General features: G+C 39.1%; 1 protein-coding gene across 3 annotated transcripts; it reads right to left on the bottom strand.

Annotated features, from left to right (window-relative positions):
• Positions 1 to 777: 777 nt before the first annotated feature.
• Positions 778 to 20,680, bottom strand: LOC145435977 (uncharacterized). Of its 3 annotated transcripts, XM_080313263.1 has the most exons (14): positions 20,504 to 20,680; positions 15,754 to 15,917; positions 13,965 to 14,230; positions 10,004 to 10,118; positions 9,858 to 9,943; positions 9,477 to 9,599; positions 8,230 to 8,331; positions 7,717 to 7,812; positions 5,712 to 5,866; positions 3,592 to 3,741; positions 3,120 to 3,266; positions 2,990 to 3,059; positions 2,827 to 2,928; positions 778 to 2,749 (listed from the first exon to the last, which is right to left on the bottom strand). In XM_080313263.1, the coding sequence occupies exons 1-14, from the start codon at positions 20,534 to 20,536 to the stop codon at positions 2,571 to 2,573; spliced, it is 1,788 nt and encodes a 595-aa protein (XP_080169389.1). In that variant the 5' UTR covers positions 20,537 to 20,680; the 3' UTR covers positions 778 to 2,570. The 3 variants fall into 3 exon arrangements, 2 of the variants coding, with proteins under 2 accessions (XP_080169389.1, XP_080169390.1); XM_080313264.1 differs by lacking the exon at positions 9,477 to 9,599; XR_013914119.1 differs by lacking the exon at positions 2,990 to 3,059 and having other exon boundaries at positions 2,681 to 2,749.
• Between the last annotated feature and the right edge of the window lie 679 nt (positions 20,681 to 21,359).

The following is a 21,359-nucleotide window of genomic DNA, read 5'->3' as shown; positions in this document are numbered from 1 at the left end:
CCCTGGGTTAGGGTATGGTTGTGCAACGAGTGAGTGCAAGAATACTTCAAGGCCCACCCCTCCCGCGTCAGGACCCATGAACATTGAACACATTAAGTTTTTACCAACATACGGCTAGGCAAAGTGCGGCGCCAAAACGATCGGTGGCGATAAAACCTTAGCCCAAATTGACCGCCGCTGGTTGGTCAAACCCTTCGATATTTATATGTCCCGTCATCGAAATTGTCGGCACTGAATAGTAGGGATGGTGTGAACCTCTGAAAGGTTCAGGTTCGTGTGAACGCGAACCTTTTCGAAAGGTTCTGTGTGAACGCGAACGTGAACCTCATGACGTCACGTGACGTCATATTGCCAATTCAACCCTACATTTCAGTGACGTGATAGCCTATTTTAATGTACACGATACCTATAGCGACGGCTCGGGCACATAATGCCACCATGTTAAAGTACTTATTGAATGTATCAAATGTATTAAGTGGGGCAATCAAATGATATAATAATTCAATAAAATCAATATCTTTCGTCGCTTTGCCAATAATTTCGACGAGGACTTGGAAGGGAATATAAGCTTACGCCTTGGCGGTCTAGGCCAGACCGGACAATGTATTTGGCGTCTGAGAATTGCGACGTTGACATTGAGCAAAGTGTAAAACGGGGTTCTATACTTGCTACCATATTACCCCATTACCAAGTTATACAGCAGTAGTCAACATCCCAATCACTCGCCTGCTAGATTTTTTTACAACAGAGAGTCACTAAATATTCACAAACTGAACGCTGGATATTGCGAGCAAACTTTTATAACAAAACAAGTAAAAGTTTTGAAATTTTCAGGGTGCATACTCGTTTAGTATTGATTTTTCTATGCTGCCAGCGCCAATAATAGAGTTGCTCGCAGTTGAAATGCAATAAATTTCAACCAATGATGTTATAATGAAGTGAAAATTGCAATATATGAAAAAGGTTCACAGTGCAGAACCTACCAAGGTTCGTTTGTGAACGAGAACCTTTAAATTTGTGAGGTTCACACACAGAACGCGAACGTGAACCTCACGTTCACACCATCCCTACAGTGAATAGTCCCATCCTTGCAATCTTAGCAGACACTAGTACAAATGAGACCCATAAATGAAAATAATGCAGCCCCAATTTCAAATCGCGTGCGTCAGACATGCTTCATAGCAATGCGTTGTTGTGCATAACTGTTGTCTACACGCGCGTAAATACGTATCGCCATACCATTAAAACGCAAATTTGGGACGCGGTATGAAAAGTGCAAGAACCGCTGCTGCACAGTGCTATGAACTTTCAAGTGAACAAATTTCGACAAATCTTTGAGTTCTGGCCACATTTTTTTTCAGCGTTCCCTAATCAATGGAAAAACTTTTTCACGAAATATTCTATAATTTTGTAGCGGAATCCAGCTAGTAAAATTTGGTTCCTGCACTCTGGAACAAAACCCATCTTATATCTTCACAACATGAAGTTTTGGTCAAAGATATAGCTGCGCGACTTTACCCCGAAATGTACTCAGGCAGCCATCAATGATTGACATACTAAAAGATAAATAACTATCAGTCTACTTGACCAAGTTGTCTTCATGTTGCACAAGGAAACTGAAAAATAACTAGGGGTGCATGGACATTTGGGGGTACGAAATACTACATTAGTGTTGTATCCACGGATTGCGTAATCCCGGGCTTCATTGGATACGGAAAGAGCGTGTTTGTTGTGAATCTTGTGCTTTGCTCGAAGGGAAGTGATGAAATGGCGCCTATTGCAAGTTGTGTTGAACCTCATATGGTAGGGTTACCATACGTCCTCTTTTTTAACATTTTTGAAAGTGGCCTCGGAGGACGCCCTAATGTCCTCTTTTTTGAGAATTTGTCCTCTTTTTTGGATAATTTAGGTGAAAAGTATGTTAAAATGCAACTGAGATATAGGAAATCAGTACTGAAGTGACTTTCCGGTGGGTCTTTAGGGAGTTAAACCAGTGAGTTTATCTGTTTTTAGTCGACCAACGGAAATTCAATGAAAGTGTGCATTTCTGGAGTCAAGTCGGAAAAATGACCTCAACTACAATCTTGCAATAAATTTACCAATTTCTCCGGAATTTACTCCGGTAATGTAAGTCTGGAAATTTTAAAAAGGTGTCCTCTTTTCAGATTCCCAAAATAAGGTAACCCTACCATATGGGGGCTAAGGACCAGGGCAAGGTGGCGGCCTGGCAAGGAGCAGCAGGTACGAAAAATATCAAGGGCACTAGCGCGAAAAAAGTTAGGAAACACAGCATAAAACTAGTAAATGCACAATTTGTCTAAAATAATTCATCATACAAAAACATTATAAAACAATATGTTTTCAATAAGGGACAAACGGGCCTTCTTACTGGCTTAACATCAACAGAAACCAACGTCACAAAATTCATCAATTCCTCAATCCTCAATAGTGAAAAACCTTCCAATGTGTAATTAATTTGACTTGTCACCATCGGGTCACCTCGTCAGTACTTCGCAAGCTTGGGCTAATTAACGATTAAGAGGTAACTCTGTCAATGCGAAATCCTCAATCTACAACTCCAACTGCTTCACAGCGATGCCAATAAAGGCACTCGTGAGAGCATCTCCAAAGCACTTTTTATCAAAGGCTGTTTGCAAAAGCTTATCCGGAGTCAGTAGAGTTCCGTACGCGCTACAGATATGGAGAATCCATTGATGGCGTATCTCTTTTACTCCCTTGGTCCGATAATCTGCGAGAGCAAACAGAAATAGAAATAAAACATGTTTCCGGGCAAGCCCTAGTTGTACGCTTGAAGGAGATACTCACCATCCTCTATATCAGATACATCCAATTCATTCACATATTGTCTAATGATCGGCCTTAGGAGATCGCTTTTAAATTTCTTCCAACTCAATATAATCTTATGGCCTGTAATAAGAGATAAGCTTGAAAAATCGCATTTCATTAGAAAAGACAACGAATACGTTACCTATTCGTGAATCGTACTGTAATTTTTTAATTATTTCTTCCCATCCACCGAAGGCAAGCAATCTCCTATCCTGAAGACAAGACAATGTATTATAATAAACGGCACACAATAATATACCAACTCTACGTACCTTATCGTCAGCTACAGAATTATCACAATACTCTCTAATGTATTCCACAATATTCCATGGATTTATTTCACCAACGCCATCACTTTGACTAGATTCCTTTGTAGCACCACATGGTTTATTCATCACGCTATTCTCCGTTTCTGAGACCTGATAAAATAATATCGACAGGTCTCTGTTATTATGTGATACAGGAGTCGACGTGACGTTAGAGTGTTTTTATGCACAAATAATAATAGCAGAAGTTATGATATATAGAAGTCAAAGACTACAGCTAATCAGCTTGAAAAAATCGCAATCACTACACCCTAGAAGTCAAATATTTGCCAGCGGCAGTAACAAGCTACGCAAATGACACTTTTATCAAAACACGCCAACAAAGCTTGTGGTAACATAAGGAGTTTGTGCACCATATAAAAATAGAAGCCAACATAACACTAAATGGTATACTTATAACATACGAAGTGCCACAAACCTTATTCACAGGATCATGGAAATGTTCTCCAATATATTCCACAGTATTCCCTGGGTTTATTTTACAAATCTCCTCGCTTCTATGAGATTCCTTAGCATTATTATTAGCAGCACACTTTGTATTCTTCCACCTATTCTCTTTTTTGGAGACCTGACAAAATAGGATCAACGGGTTGCTTAAACAATGTAATGCAGGAATTCCAATCAAGTGGTAGTATTGTATGCGCAAATAATAACAGTAGAAGTGACTTTATATACTAGCCAAAGGCTGAACTGCATGTAAAAATTAAAACCCAAAGGGATATATACGGTAAGTCAAAAGTTCGTCAGAAGGCAATTCTGCGGATAACAAGCTCGTATTAGGTCATGCCCAAATATCAGTAATATCAGTTATCGGTGGAAAGTGTAGGTTTCAGGCTACTGGTTGACCATGACCAGTCACCGAGCAACAGTTGACAAGGTAACAGTTGGGTACAACACTTCATTTAAAAATACTTACAATGCTTTCAGCTTATCTATATCCCTAGAACTGGAACTTGCCCTGGCCCACGAAAAGCATACCCTGAGTGAGTTCAAAAACTCCGGTCTATGGTATTTATCATTGTCCAATGAAAATGAAAATAAATAGTAGACCTTCATAAACACAGATTGCTCATAAATTTTTAGCAATTGAATCAATAAATGTTGATTATATCTCTTACAGAATGTAGTCATAAACAGACCTAGATATGACTGTGATTGTGATTGAGCCCAACTAACATCCATCTCCATGTAAATCTCAGCACAAGCCCACTCTAATGGATATTTATCGGCATGTCAACTCAATTCATTATTTCAATAACTGCTCCAAGTGAGAGGGTCTTTGGTACTGTTTGATTGTTTAGGACTATAGTAATTCCCTTTGAGTGAAAAACTTTGCTTTCCACACATCAATATATGAACGTTGGATTGAAAGTAGGGTTAGTAGGCTACTGTTTTTTTCATTAGCTAGAGCAGTGGTCGGAAACCTATGGCTCGCGAGCCATATATGGCTCTTTTGGGTGTTACGTATGGCTCTTTGACATATTTTTAATTTTGTTCTTAATTCTACCGAAATTGTATCAACTTGTTAGTAAATTTTCATAACGGACAGAATAATTATTCTCGTGGCAGCATAAACATGTATTTGAGAGTTCTAGACAGTGGCGTATCCAGGGTTAAATGCTCGTACCCCTTTACAAAATCCTCAAATTTATGTAGCTGCGGCGCCAGCGACCAATATCCCACGCGAATTCGATGTACCCCACGCCACATTGCACGCTGCGTAATCCTGGATTGCACCATACGTTGGTCGATCATAGAGATAAGCAGACATGGAGACGTCTTTTGAATAAACATTGTATTCATGATCTCCGCCGAGAAATGAACTGCCTGGGAAGTGACATTCCGACTACAAATCCAAATTACAAAGAACGCTTCGCTATCCACATTCTTCATTGGTGAGTAATACTCACTGAGTAGCTTTCCAGTACTGCTGTTAAAATGTAGGCGCGTAGTGCAACATTTATGTTACCGCCGAATACTTTGAGGATTGAGAAGTCGATCAATATTTGGATTTTTGGAATCAGTGCTATAGTTATATTAGATTGATATCTGTTAGTATAAATTCTGAGCTATTTATGATAAATTGCGTTATCACAGTATGATTATTAGCCTACGAGTTTTTACAGAGAGGATATTGCGCCCACGACCAATCCCATGTAGTGAGTTCGAATTAGTACTACCATGACGTCACGAATTTTCAATTGTGACGTAACGATTGCTTGACATGTATGGCTCGTTGTGAGTTAAAATGGAAAATATAGGGCCAACATGGCTCTTCTGACGAAAAAGGTTCCCGACCACTGAGCAAGAGTTTGGTTGTAAATAAACGAAGTTTCTATGGGATATAATGTTCAAACTACTCATAAGTAGGTTCAAAATGTCACATTTTGATATCGGCTTTATAGATGAAAATGTGATATCGTTGATAACGATTCGAAATTCTAGACTCAGGTTACAGGTTTCACGAAAGAGGGCCATAGAAATATTTATTCGTTATTAAATTGAATCGAGCAACAGAGACTTGGGCGGAATACTCACTGGTCCATCTACGTCAGTAGCAGTTCCGCTTCCAAGTGGTGCATTCTGTTCATTCTCAATAAGGCATTGCGTTTCTGTGCTGTCAGCGCTGGGCGGAGCCTCTGGTTTGCTTGGTAGCAATGGATCCGAAGATGGTACTGGCATCTTCCCAGGGCCTGGTAAATATTGTAGGTAATGCTGGGATAAATTCACAGCGTTCGTCACTCAGGGTCGACGAAAGAAGGGGTTGAAAATGATTTTATTTGGATTTGGATCAACAATCAACATATCCATAACATATGATGTTGTATCGTGTCCAACTCCAAATACGCATCTGCGATAGCGGTTCTTAACTGGTGTTCTATGTAGGGTTACCATGCGTCTTCCTTTAGGAGGATTTGTCATCCGAGCTAAGATAGTGGATAGATTCAAGTGAAAATAGGCATAAATGACGATAAATAGGAAATTCATGGTTCGAACGAAAGTGACAACCTTTTTTTAGTCAACCAACCACAATGTTGTGGAAAATTTACCATTTTTGCGGATTTCCCTCCAGTATTCTAAGTCTGAAAATTTTGAAAAAGTGTCCTCCCCTCCCGATTCCAAAATAAGGTAACCCTGGTTCTATGGAACACAATCTCCAATATACATATAAGATCATTTGTAATCAAGCAATTGGTATCACGCTGTTGCGAACGATACGATACACTTTTCAAAAGTGAAGCCCCGCATCAGGGTTGTAACCAAGTCACAAGGTTCCCCACCACAAGTCAATCTCGCTTTTATAGTTTTGACTCGGGTCAAGTCGAGTCATTTCCAATTCACCACAGAGTCAAGTCCGAGTCCAAGTCAGTTGTTAGAGGGTGGAGTCTGAGTCATAGTGGTTTGACTCGAGTCCGAGTCCAAGTCATAATGTTCATTGTAAGGTTTTCAGTTCAATCCGGTTTAACCCACTTTATTTTAACTCTACTCGAGTGATATGGAATGGCTCGCATTCACAATATACTAATTTTCCTCAGTCTTAACATTTTCTGGCTCTATTTTCAAAGTATCAGGACCGACAGACGAAATACCAATGGTGTGGTAACTTTACTATTCTTCAAGTCTCGAGTCATATGACTTGGTTCGAGTCATGCACAATGACTCGAGTACAAGCCGATTCAATACAAAAATTGATTAGAGTCTGGTCATTTTACACATTTGAGAAAATGACTCGAGTCACCGAAAAATCGCGACTCGAGCCCTTACAACCCTGTGTGTATGGTGGTAGCTTTTTGTTTTATGACTCAGGGAACATTGAGGGCTCCCGAAGGCTTGCAGATCAGAGTGAGTGACGTCCTGCAGGCTAGTAAAGGTTGAGAACCCCTGATCTGCGATAATGGCTAAGATGTGTAAGGTTGTCACAGACCACCTCTCCATGATACACTTGAGTTACATTTGGTGCTTTTGAAATAACCTTCACTGTGACGTAGCGTCAGGGTTGTAAAGACTCGACTTGACTCGAGTCATTTTCTCAAAATACGGAAAGGAGTCGAATTGACATTCAGAGTCAATCTGTGTATTCATTCGACTTGCACTCGAGTCATTGTGCATGACTCGGACCTAGTCATATGACTCGAGGCAGGGATCGCCAAGACTGACATTTCATTGTAATTTCAAAGAACAGTAAACTTACGACACTACTGGTATTTCGTCTATTAGTACTGGTACTTGAAAATGCGACTAGAAACTGTAAAAAGTGAGAAAAATTAGAATGTTATAAACGAGAAGCATTCGATATCACCAAATAGAGTTGTAAAAAGTGGATTTAACAAGACTTTAACCCGAAACTGAACACTGAACAGTCAATACTATGACTCGGACTCGATCCTCGACTCGACGACTTGGACTCGGACTTGACTCGGTGTTGAGTTGAAAATGACTCGAGTCAAAACTATAGAAGTGAGATTGACTTGTGACTCGGAACCTTACGACTCGGTTACAACACCGCGTAGTGCATGCAGCAAATGATCATCACTCCACTTACTTTCGTGTGCCTCGAGTGGCGAGGTTTTGTTGTTTGAAGAAGGCCGACCTTCTTCGTAATTGACACTTTGACTATCTGGTTCGCAACAAGGACGACCTAGAAAAGATATTCACTGTTCATGCATCTTGCATCTTGACGTAGAATACCAGTAGTGTTTTATTTAAGCACCAACTATACACCAGTTGTTGAAATCACTAAACACTGGACAGCTGATTAGGTTAGCAAAACCCGTAAAATTACCGGTAGAGGTTCTGAAATCACAAATGGTGACCAACAAACAGTCTGACAACTGAATTGAATGTGGGATTTCAGTTTTGTGACTGTCCTTGAAGTGAAAAGAATGAGAGATCACAGTTCTATTCTCAGCTACCAAAGAATACTGATTCTGGCCGGCAGGAAACATCCCCAAAAGCTTACGATAATATTTATAAGTAAGATGGGATTGGAGTGTCATATCAGAAATTTATAATAGAGCCATATTTCATCGTCAAAAGAGCCACTAATACTACTCACGTTTTCTTTTACAATAGCAGAAAATTGCAGAACAAATTCCCATCAGCAGTATCGTGGCAGATACTGGGATGATGACGATGATGGTCCAGTTTGGTTTACTTCCTGATTGAAAAAGTAATATAATATTATAGTAAGCTGTTGAATGAGCAAGTAAATGTGTGGCGTCAGGCCGTCAGCTCTAAAGATATGCAGACTCTGGACTTTATATTATAGCGAACAGTAACCCAACAGGTCCTATAGACATAAAAAAATTCTCATACTTCCACCTCTACACTTTTTAGGTAAAACAACTTCCAAGTCCCAACACATTGAATTTTATGAAGTAGAGAGTATTTTGAATGTTTGCATCACTTATTACCATAACGAGGGTTCGAAACAGCTTCTGTATCACGGTAACTGATTTATTATCAAAAATTGCACCTATTTGCTGGTGTCATTAGTCATTTTGAGTTAGTCACTAGGATTCATTCTGAAATTATGATAGTACGGTAGTTTTCTATTTACTGGTAAAAATATGTGACCCTTCAACCAAATTTACTCTTTGAAACTACCGTACTTACACAAGTACATCAACATCTAATTGAGTACAATTTCATTGTGTTACTTCGTAAAACATCAACTACTTCGACCAACTCAGCTTGTATGTGAAATATGATATCTATCAACCCAGCGCTGTCCAAAGTTGTGCCCACGGGGAACACTCAAGCCAGCCCACTCACATTTATCGGCAGATAGTCATATTCTAGTATATATATTGTAATGTGGCCCGCACGTTACCCTCTCAGACTGCGTGTTAAAGTTGAAACGCTTTACCATGTGTTGATAGTATCGATCGAATTAGTTGAGCAAAAGCGGTCACTCATGGCTTGTTTGAAAGAAAACATCTGTGCAGCAGTGAATAACACGTACTTATTCGCATCAGATATACATTGTAGACTCCATAAGGAAGTAACCAAAACTTGTCCATTTTTACATCAAGGTTATCTCATCTTCTTGATTATATACAAGCTCGGTTGCCTTGCTCTCGTCTAGCTTTGTGGCATAGTTGGTTAGGCGTTGAAATTCTGAATCCAACGATATATTGCTTGTTCGTTTCGCATGCCATTGAGGTCGTGTTTTAGAGTTTTGTAAACTGAGGCAAAATTTTTCGGAAAAAACGCCGGTGCCAGCCGGTTAAATAGGTGCGAATTTGGAAAATATGCTCGGTTTCCGTGATAAATGGTCTCCGAAAAAGTAGAAATACTTACCAACAACATCTGGACAATTGCAACCAATACGGCCAGGTTCAACCTTCATTTCAGCTCTATTTAACAGCCAAACACGCCAGAAAATCAAACTGTAGCCTCTACGAACTATGTATGAGAACCTTGCTGAAAACATGTAGAACTTTTTAAGTCAAAAAGGTTTTCGGGCCAAACTGCTTCGTAACCACAGACAGTTACAAACACAAATGAAGATAAGTAGTCGGCTACAATTCTAATATTATATGTGAAAACACCCAATTTACATATATGAGGGCAAAATTTCAGGTAAAAGATGTCAAAATTTTGATTTTTGGTCAACTGCCGTATTTTAGGTAAAAAATTCGCCTTACTGATAACAGAAGAACAACAACTAGAATTTCTTACCCCGGTCTCTTAGCTTTTCTGCTTTAGAACAAATGGTATCAGTCGTTTTGGTACCCACTTCTTCCAACCTTTCGTCGCTCTGGCAACTGTTCCAGATTTAGTGTGGATGAAATTATATTTCAGGTGACAAAACTGCATTTTCTTACCCGGAATGAGGTCTGCAAATGTCAGTCGGTGACGAAACATTGGAGAATGTTCCCGGCGAGCATTTTTTGCATAGACTATTTGCCGTTTCATTGCCAAGTACCGCAGGCTCAAACCCTGAATGGTGTAATGCAGTGCTTTTCAACCTTTTCGAGCTTCATTCGCACTTCTTTTGTAAAATAAATTTCATTCGCACAAACTAACCGAAAATTGTAATACAAAAAGAAGATGGAAATACAACATTTACATATTTGTTCAGATGTGCAACAAATTGGCTACTATGTAGCCTATCTTAAGCTGTCAAGTGTCTCATTAAAATGGCTACTATTTTCGCACGTTTTGATTTCAATTATTTCCCTAGAACCCTTCTCGGCCAAACAAGTTGTTGGGTTTTGTACAAGAACGACTACTAGTGCTTGGATGGTCAGGTCTTAAAATCTGTTCTGCACTACTATCCAAAATATAACGTACTTTTCACTGGTGAAAAATGCTTGCTGGAGGAGATCGATTTTGAGAGCTGACAAAAAGGTCTAAGAGGCTCCAGCATGTCGAAAGGGTGAAAAACCCACATGTTTGTATTGAGGCTTTTGCCTTGTGTCTTTGGAACATAAGGTCCAAACGATCATGGAGCTTAGGCACATCAGAGCTCGCTACCTCATGATACGCTGCTCCAACTTGTTTTTCGATTTCCCATTTTCTGTCTCGCGAGTATGTGGGAAAAGCAAATAAACTCACGATACCGTGTGTTCTGCTCTTTAGCTCAATCTAAATTGAGAATTCATAACAGTTTGATAAAGTTAAAGCAGCTTTTTAGACTACCACCAAAATCTGAGTTTTTGTGGCATCTCCCGACCCGATCCTCACCCATGAAAAGGAATTCATTTTTAATATTACAGTAGTATGCTACAATTTTACGGACATGTATGACATACAGAACGCGCACACCACAATTCTATCCAACACAACTCTACAAATGATGTCTGACGCGCGCGATTTCAAATTAGGTTGACTTAAATTCCTCTGCGTGTCGCAGTTGTACTACTGTCTACTCAGATTGCAAGAACGGGACTATTCCGTGCTGACAACGGAGCATATCCTATCCATATCAAATGGTTTGGCCATCCAGCATCGGTCATTTTGGCCAAGGGTTTGTCGACGCTTATGTTTTGGCACCGTATTTTATCAGCGGTTTGTTGGCCAAAACTTTACGTCTTCGTGTTACTCGACGCAGAAGGGGTTGGCCTCGAAACGAATGAGTCTCATAGACCTGAACTCGTTCGTTGCACATCCCTAGTCCTTACACTAGTTCATCTCAACGGTCTTCGGCCCTGTTTTCCAGAAAAACCAGCTGGAAAAATCTTATCATGAATTCTCATGATAAAGCCATATTTTCTGCGTGTCTCGCTTATTGGCCACAGTGCCCAACACCGTGACCTTTGATTTGTAAAATCTATCGCAGGATTGTTTGCAATAAATTCAAAAATATTACATATTAACAGATAGCTCTGGCACTATGTCAACCCAAAATTATACCCTTGGCGGTCCATACTTTAATAAACCTTGAAGGGGTAAAAATTTGCGTTACAGTAACTTGCAAATTTGAGTCTGTAATTATGGTATTTACTACTATCCTCGTGCCTCGCACTAATCGAACAGTTACTATGAAAGTATGATGATTGTTTAGCGAAAGAAAGCAGAAAGTCAATTTGACGTCATTTTTTCAGCCTGTCGCAGGCTCAGACGGGCTGATATACTCCATGTCTGCCACTACACAAGCTTCCAGACCAGGCTTTTGGTTACGTAATGATTATAGGGCGAAAATATTAATTCACTACGGCTTGTGAGAGCTACGATTAGTGGTGCGTCGTAAGTTAAACAAGTTTTTACAATTGCGTCGCAACACACTGCCCTTGAATTTCCTATTAGGTTTATTTGAATTATTCCAGGTCAGAAAAATTAACAATTATTATTTACGATTTTCATTCGCACTCATCCGGGATTTTCATTTGCACCATTCGCACCACCTTCGTCATTCGCATGGGTGGAATAGGCTTATTAATTTTACTCTGACAATCTAAATTCCTGGGATTACAGTTGGGGGAAGTTGCATTAACAGATCATTACACTGGTCAACAAAATGAAAAATTTTGGCAGAACATCTGAGAGCTGTTTCTGGGGTTTTCGAGGTTGCTGATAACGAATATCACATTGGTTTTTCCAGATTGGCTCTTGTTCAGGAGATATTTATACCCCTAAAAAAGCATAAAACTACTGTATTTACCCTTGAATATTTCACTTAATAGGAAGAAAATCGTAGTTTTTTTCTAATTTTATACTGCGCATAAATAGATAATTGACTATGAAGAACCCTCGTCCCTCATGTCATTCTCAGACATTCAATCAATATTAACATGACCTGGTGCGAAATATTTGTTTGTCAGAAAAGCAGTTTGTCAAGCCTAAAAATTGTACTTTTGCACAACGGCAATACATATTCTCATGTATCAATTGGTCATTCTACCAAGACTAAAGAGAATCATAAAGCTATAAAATTTGTCCTTGAAAAGCTTAACTACAATACTCATGAGTTTCATTTATTTAGACTTGTAAATGGATAATTTTCCGCTGAATCAACAAAGTGGGTATACCCATAGTATCCCTATCAAACGGGAAGCTTAAATCTGGTATCTTAAATAGATTTCCGATTCGAATACGGATGAAAGATTCCAATTTCATATTAGGAAGGAGCTCACTGCGTGGCATTTATCCTAAGATGTCGTAAATAAAACTGTTTATAGGATCACTGATCACATAGCACCCAACTACAAACAGATCAGAACAGACCATTGATGGAACCTTTTGAGAAACTGCACTAAATTGCTTACAGGTAAAAATCGTACAAAAAACAATTGTGCCTTATAACAAATGAATAATATTATGTAAATACTAAATACTTATATACATGACTGGAGTATATTTATGTACATGATATCCGTGAAAGTGAAATCTAATACCCCTAAATATAGCGCTGTTGCTGTATTTTGATGTAAAAGTCTTTTGTGTGTAAAAAGAACAAGTAGATTGATTTTCTAAACTTTATAGTGCGACTGAGCTGATTTTCTATCCAGCCATTACAGCAAAAATTGAAGATTTTGGTCAAAATAGCCCCATGGGTTATCTCCAATACAAGGGCTAATTTGAAAAAACTTAGGTCATATTCAGAATCAATGCCCTTCAGAACCCCCAGAACCACTCTTACTTTGTCCGCCTAAAAATATGTGTTGACCAGTGTTATCATTATATTGACTGATATATTCATGTAAGACTCGAGTCATTACCAGAAAGGATCAATTTGTATATTTCCTTGTATTGTTGCGCTCATCACCAATCTTAGAAGTTTGATATTTTTGTCAACAGAGTTACCCATTGTGGGGCTGATAATACAGCTAGTCCAATTGCCGTGTTGAAATTTCAATGTTGTCATACTTGCGTAAGGACACTACCAAGAATCAAAGTAAACAAGCCAATTCAACAACACTGTGTCAACACAAGCCACGAAGATGCACGAAATAGGAGATGCTATTTTCGATTTCTTTCATGATTGAAACCAAATATACTATTCGCCTAGAATGTTTTGTTTGACGTGAAATTAGGTAAAATCCCACTAATCCCAGTGACATGTCTTGAAAGCCATGGAAAACTAAAAGAATTTACCAGCACTCCAGCTGACCAGGAGTTATGCACTATTTCACATGTATGTTTCAATATGTAAGAATGTTACTCGAACACTAATTTCTCACATCATATACAGGTACTAATACAAAATCACTTTTCTATTGAGACAATTACAGGTACCGTTATATACGTTCAGACGTCAATTGAGTCACACGTCAGATAGATTGATTGCAGTCTATTTGTAGATGAGTGTCACAAAAGTTTTCTATACAGCAATGATTGACTTACCAGGTTCGCATGGACTATGTCTGTTACATCCATAAACCATCAACGCCTCTGGTGTTGCATAGTATCCATCCAGACATGCGCACGAACTTGGCTTTGTTTGTGACCCAATCATCCAATATGCATTCCTCACATTACCGCATTGCGATTCATCCATCGAACGAAGGCATTCCGTCAAATTATTCGGGCCAGTTGTGTAGGTCTGGTTCTTGGAATCAAGTGGATCGAATGGACAAACTGCACAGTTTGTAGTCTTCGGCAATGCGAATCTGAAAATGCCAATAAAATAGCATCGAGTTAGAAAACCCTCCCGTGTACAATCTTTATAGTGCACATACTAAAATTATGCGACTATCCTTGACTTATGACATCGAGAGAAGATAGGAAAATGAAGAAATATACATATATGTGACAAAACAGCAGAGTGGAACTAAAACCTTACTACTCACACTCTGCCCCAGAGATAGTGCGTGGTCTGAACACCATATAAAATAATCGGGCCGAAAAAAAAATTACAACCTTACATTGCAACACCAGCGATAGACAAGTATAAAGACAAGTCATGTCGTTGGAATCAAAAATAGAGCAAGGATGAATGGAACATTGGGAAATTTGAACGAGTTGATATTGTACATGGAGATGACATAACTTTTAAAAATTGACTTCCAAGTGGATGGTAGCCCTACGTTACAGCACAGCAGAGTAATTACTGAACACAATATCTGACATGTCCAAAACGGTCCGTGGATATATGAGCATGTGACACTCCAGCATGCAACAATTGGACATGCGACAGATGAGCATGCAGGTTAAATCACAGGTTATGGTTGGGTTAGGGTTGAATTCAGGGTTGGGTTAGGGTTATGGTTGAGGTTAGGATATATAGGGCTATAAGGGTTAATTTCAGGGTTATGCTTGGGTTTGGGATATATATAAGGGTTAATTTCAGGGTTATGCTTGAGGGCAGGGTAAGTTTTGAAGTGCCCCAAGCTCAACTGGCGTTGCTCATTGTGACGCATGTTCATATGTCGTGCAAAGGTACAAAACAAGATCATGGCGTCAAACAGACATGATTTTTGTCAGAAATTCATCTCTAACAGAAACCAAATATGGTGGGTGAAAGAGAGCCTCAACCAAATGAAAATGTAACAACAGAGATTTATCAAGTTGACAAGTTCCAGAATACTGTACAATGTAGGCTACATGGTGTACATCAGAATACTAGTTATAACAGTAGAGTACAATGAAAAATAATACAAAAAAATTCCACCGTCACTCAAATGAATGAAAGTTTACGTCGGCTGGGAAGTCATGTAATTGGCTATGGTGGACATGTTCATTCAAAAATCCGACCTACTCATGAAGCGAGTACCATATAGCGATACGGTAGTACCATATACATCGGTGGTTCTTAACCTTGTCAAATATTGCTAATCGCAGAGGAGAATTCAGGATGTGTACAATCTGTACATCGATCTCGAACCAAATGCTTTGATCCCGAAAATAGCACATACAATTATACCGTTAATTAGTCGAGTGGTCAAATAGTGAAGTCCCAACCCGAAACCGGACTTCGACCACTTATCCATCGTTTTTTTTACTACAGCCCTTAAAATAGAAGGCGCCAGACCCAGGCAATTTTTGAAAGGGGGCGCTGGAGAAAAAAAATTCAAGAACCACCGATACAGCCTACATAATTAACAGTTCTCTGGAATATGATATCTGATCATTAGGCGCTTCGCAGTATGAAGAGCTAGCAAGCAATTTCGAGTTACACAATAAGAGCACCCACCCACAATCAGCAGCTTTGTAAAATCCACCGGAGCATTTACAACACCACCATGGATCTCCATGTGCAACATGATAAACACCAAGTTCTTTACATTGCTCCAAACTGAATTCTTGCACTGTCTCCGGATCTCTGCAGTGTGTAATCTGTGCAGTCAGAGCCAGCAACTAGGAGTAAATGCCTCTATTAATTGAGTATACAACGCCGAGTAGGTGGTGACACTTAGGGCGTCGATCTTAAAATTTAGCTAATCCAGGAGAATGCTAATCGCGTGATCAAAAACTGCTAATCGTACTTGATGTATACCAGATCTATTTCTTGGTTGGTTAGACAATAAATGACCCATAATATAGAAATATAAAGCAGTCTCGGTGAAACGTACCAGAAGCTATGGTGGTATAATCAAGATTTTTAACGTTTTATGGCATAAGCCAGTGTTGGGATCGAGTCACTACCTTCGAGTCACGAGTCATTTCGAGTCATTGCAAATTTTGACTCGAGTAAAGTCAAGTCAATCGATTTTCGAAGATGACTCGAGTCAAGTCAAGTCACTCGATTTTTGGTGGTGACTCGAGTCAAGTCACGAGTCAAGTCACATTTCAAGTCAAGTTGCCTTTTCGAAGTATGTATGAGGCATGATACGTCATCGCAATTTGCTAGCTGTCTGAAATACAGTTGGAGTGGTCATTGATTCCGAAACGATGGACAAATATAGAGTTAAATACGCAAGCAAGAAGGCGCTGTATCGCTCACATATACGTAGAAGTTAAACTACGTAATTGCATATCCTCAGTTTATATAGTTACCAGCCAAAATACAGAATAGAGAAACGAATATATAAGATGCAATACATTATCCATTTACAAATGAATAAGATACCATTCCAGCCTGCGCCAGTGGTTGAGGACTATATAAACTATATTCAACTTCAATTTCAATAAAACAAGAGGTTTGGTAAGAACAGAGAACAGAAATATACATTTTGATATTCTATTACTTCACTACTTGAGTTACGACAACGTAAGCTGTAAGCTTCGATCACTTCGTGTGCGGTCAATTTATTTGTGAGAGAACAATCGAGGCTCAGTGAAACGCACGGTCATTGAATGATTGGTCGCTCTCACGGATTACGCAAGCGTTTCGCGAACAATCTGATCATATGGAAGATACAGTGATTTTTGTCGACACCGATTACTTGATGACTTGAAATTGACTTGTGAATTTTGCTCCGAGTCACGAGTCAATCCACATTTCTGATACCCCAAGTCAAGTCAAGTCATTTTAGCAAAGTGACTCGAGTCAAGTCAAGTCATGCGAAAAAGGTGACTCGAGTGTCAAGTCATGACTCGAGTCATCCCAACACTGGCATAAGCAAACAAAATACGGCAATTATTTTCAAAGGACACAAAAATATTTTCTTTGTTATAGTATAATCGACTCGTAAATCAATCAAACTTTATGGTCTTCGCCAGGGCTGTAATGACTCGACTCGAGTCACGATTTTCTGATGACTCGAGTCATTTTCTCAAAATACGGAAAGGACTCGCCTCGACTTGAGTCAATATGTGTATTGACTCGACTTGGACTCGAGTCATTACGCATGACTCGAACCAAGTCATATGACTCGAGACTCAGACGGCCAAAAGCGACGTTTCATTGTAATTTCGAAGAGTAGTAAAATATAACCACTCTATTGGGAGTTCGTCTATTGGTACTGGTACTTGGAAATGCGACCAGAAACTAACAAAAGTAATGGAAATTAGTATATTAGAAATGCGAACCATTCGATATCACCAAACAGAGTTATAACAGTGGGTTTAACAAAACGTTATCAAGAAACTGAGCACAGTGAGCAGTCAACCCAATGACTTGGACTCGGACTCGAGTCATAATACCATGACTCGGATTTCTGCTCGATGAATTGGACTCGGACTTGACTCGATGACGAATTGAAAATGACTCGACTTGACTCGAGTCAAAACTAAAAAAGTGAGATTGACTTGTTAGTCGGAGCCTTGTGACTTGGTTCCAACCCTGGTCTCCGCCCATAATTTCACAAAAGAAAGTGTCCCGACAGGGTTATAACCAAGTCACAAGTCAATCTCTGTTATAGTGATACTGTTATAGTTTTGACTCTCGAGTCAAGTCGAGTCATTTTCAGTTCAACACCGAATCCAAGTCAGTGAGTACCGGGTCGAGTGTTCACTGTTCAGTTGTGAGTTCAAACCACTTTTTCAGCTCTGCTCGAGTGATATAGAATGGCTAGCATTTACAATATAGTAGTTTTCCTCAGTCTTAACAGTTTCGGAGCCAATTTTCCAAGTACCAGGACTGAAAGACCAAATTCAAAGAATGTGGTACCTTTACTATTCTTTGAAGTTACAATTAAATCTCTGTCTTGGCCGTCGTAGTCTCGAGTCATGCACAAGTCAAACAAATTGACTCGAGTCGAGTCACAATTTTCTGATGACTCGAGACATTTTCTCAAAATAAGGAAATGACTCGCATCGACTCGGGTCAATCTGTGTATTGACTCGACTTGGACTCGAGTCATTGCGCATGACTCGAACCAAGTCATATGATTCAGGACTCGGATGGCCAAGACCGACATTGTAATTTCGCAGAATAGAAAAGTAACCACACTATTGGGATTTCGTCTAATGGTACTGGAAAATGCGACCATAAACTGCTGAAAATGAGGAAAATTAGTATATTATAAATGAGAACTATTCGATATCATCAAACAGAGTTATAAAAAGTGGATTTAACAATACCTTAACTGGAAACTGAGCAGTCAACACAATGACTTGGACTCAGACTCGAGTCATAATTCCATGACTCGGACTTGACCCTCTGCTCGCTGACTTGGATTCGGTCTTAACTCGGAGGTGAATTGAAAATGACTCGACTTGACTCGAGTCAGGTGTAAAAGTGAGATTGACTTGTGACTCGGAGGTTTATGACATGGTTACAACCCTGCTCAGCACACTATAATCAGTTGTGACAATGGTATCTTGATCCCACACTGAGGTAAATTTGTACGTGAAATTCAATTTTAAAGACTCTACCAATCATTTTTCAAAAATTTTAATTCCATATTAAAATATTCAGTCATTTATTTAGAGTGGTCAAGTAAAGTAGTCAAAGTAACCATTGGCGATACTTCAAAACCAGTAGAAATAAGTCCTTTAATTTCATGACCTGTAAAACTTCTTGAAGTAAAATTAGAATTGAGTGGTCTGAAAAGTACTCATGTAGTTTGGAGTAGTAAATTAAGACAAGACTCTGGAGACATATATTTGTTAAATGAGTTCAAAATATACGGATCTACGTGACAAATGCAGAATAGCTATAGCTTCTAATAAAAGAGAAATATTAAGAGTATCACAATCAGAAACTACATCGGCCAGCGGGGTTGTAATGACTCGAGTCATAATTTTCTGGTGACTCGACTTGAGTCATTTTTTGAATGCGTAAATGACTCAACTTGTACTCGAGTCATTGTGCATGACACGAACCAAGTCATATGACTCGAGCCTAGGACTGCGAAGACAGGCATTTCATTGTAACTTCAAAGAATAGTAAAGTCAACACATTATTGGTATTTTGTCTATCAATCCTGATACTTGGAAAACAAGGCCAAAAACAGTTGCAGAGTTGAAAAAGTGGGTTGGACCGGATTGAACTCAAAACTGAACAGTAAACATCATGAGTCGGACTCAACCCTCTACTCACTGACTCGGACTTGATTCAGTTGTGAATTGAAAATGACTCGACTTGACTTGACTCGAGTCAAGACTATAAAAGTGAGATTGACTTGTGACTGGGAACCTTGTGGCTTGGTTAGAACCCAGAAGTACTGTCCTTATTGTCGATGCACTGTCCTCGTTATACACATGTCTGTGGTTCATATATTGGGGAGTGATATCAAAATTTGGATATCGATTTTGTATTGATTTTTAGAATGTGCAAACACCGGAAAATTTGGATCTGGAATAGGCCTACAGATTTGGATTTTTTGAGTGGAGTGTTCTTGATCAGTTATCGCGAGCAACATCCGTTCATATTGATACATCTTTAAAATTAGTATTTGAAGTAATATTCAGATAGCCTATGTGATCTGTATTTCTATGTAATCATGGAATATACGTAGTAGTAAAGTGGTTGAAGTAAAATTTGGATGTCGATTTTGTAACAATGGACCAAACTTTAAAATTTGGATTTCAATTCAAAATTGATTGACATAGTCATATTGATATAAACCCGAATATTTTCGGCTGACACTCATCAGGGGCAATCGTCAGCAACTAGTATTAGCGAATTGGAAATAACATTGTCAACAATCATATCACCAAATATAACATCACCGTCATGGCGTAAACATTCAAATAATCGAGGTGAACAGATAGCTCAGTATCCATGTCACCTACTATTTTTAGATGATACATGAGCTCCTTCTGTTGACACAAACTATATAGGCGAATGACAAGGGCCCTTATTGTGCATTCAGTACTACAGACCCTGGAGGGAGGAAAAGTGAAGTACTGAGAACATTTGGCTGCTAAGTGCATAGGCTTGATCAACCATTTCATTCAATACGATCCTCTGACCTCTTGATATTCGATCAAATAGCTATGCATATCAGCAAATATTACTGAAATTTATATGACCTCCATCATTACGCTCTTAATTGACAGTCTTACTAAGATAACTCAGACAACTGACATCTTGCAAGAACCGTATCATTACTTACCATAACGAATACTAATGTTGCGCAATTAGTCATTTTCGAATTAGTTTACAAAATTGAAGTTCAACTCGTGTCAAACAATTACCAGCACCCTATTTTCAAAGATGATCGCGAAATGATGTTGCAACATGATGACAGGTGTTCGTGTTGCAATAACATGGTGCAATACTTCAACAAGGTTATCATTCTACATTATCATCATCATCATATAAAATATGGTATACTCACCGACGAGTAGATAATACTAGATAGGTAGCAGCTGACGTCACGCATCATTGACCAAACTGAATATCGGTATTTCATTCGACGTAGCTAGCAGCTGGTTCATTAGCAGAGATCATGTAGTTGTAGAGACAGTTCTATTTAATGGAATTACAATAATAAATAGAATACAAGGTGCAGCGATACGATCATTAGGGACTCGCGCGGATCATCCATTCAGCTACATTGATGGAGCACACAAAAGCGTCTACTACAGTGCTTTTCAAGCTGTGGGATGGAAAGCACATGCGCGGATGGAACCATTTGCAGTTCGGATGACAAACGTGGTGCGAATGAGTTCGGATAAAAATACGGATTAGTGTGGATGAAAATCGTAAATAATTCGTACTTTTCTGATGTGGAATAATTTAAATAAAAACCTAATAGGAAACTCAAGTGCAATGGCTCCTTAACTTTTGTCATTGCGACCCACTTGTTTGACACCGTACCACTAATCGTAGCTTTTACAATAACTTTGTCTCGCACCAGCCGTAGTGAATGATATTCGTGCATTATGATTCTTACGTAATCAAAAGCCTGGTTCGAAAGTGGGTGTAGTGGCATGGCGTAGCAGCATGTGCTGCCGCCCCCTTAAGTA

This window comes from Botryllus schlosseri, chromosome 3 (assembly GCF_051294905.1).
Source record: "Botryllus schlosseri isolate E-star chromosome 3, Bs_hap1, whole genome shotgun sequence".
NCBI classification, from domain to species: domain Eukaryota; kingdom Metazoa; phylum Chordata; class Ascidiacea; order Stolidobranchia; family Styelidae; genus Botryllus; species Botryllus schlosseri.
This window is presented reverse-complemented; position numbering and strand designations above follow the sequence as displayed.

Bases quoted from the DNA above. Each gene is read 5' to 3' on its own strand.
- LOC145435977 (XM_080313263.1), bottom strand. From the start codon at position 20,536: ATGACTAATTGCGCAACATTAGTATTCGTTATG. The intron at 15,918-20,503 runs GTAAGTAATGAT...ATTTACTCCTAG, and splicing joins CAACATTAGTATTCGTTATG to TTGCTGGCTCTGACTGCACA. The intron at 3,060-3,119 runs GTACGTAGAGTT...TCTTGTCTTCAG, and splicing joins ATTCTGTAGCTGACGATAAG to GATAGGAGATTGCTTGCCTT.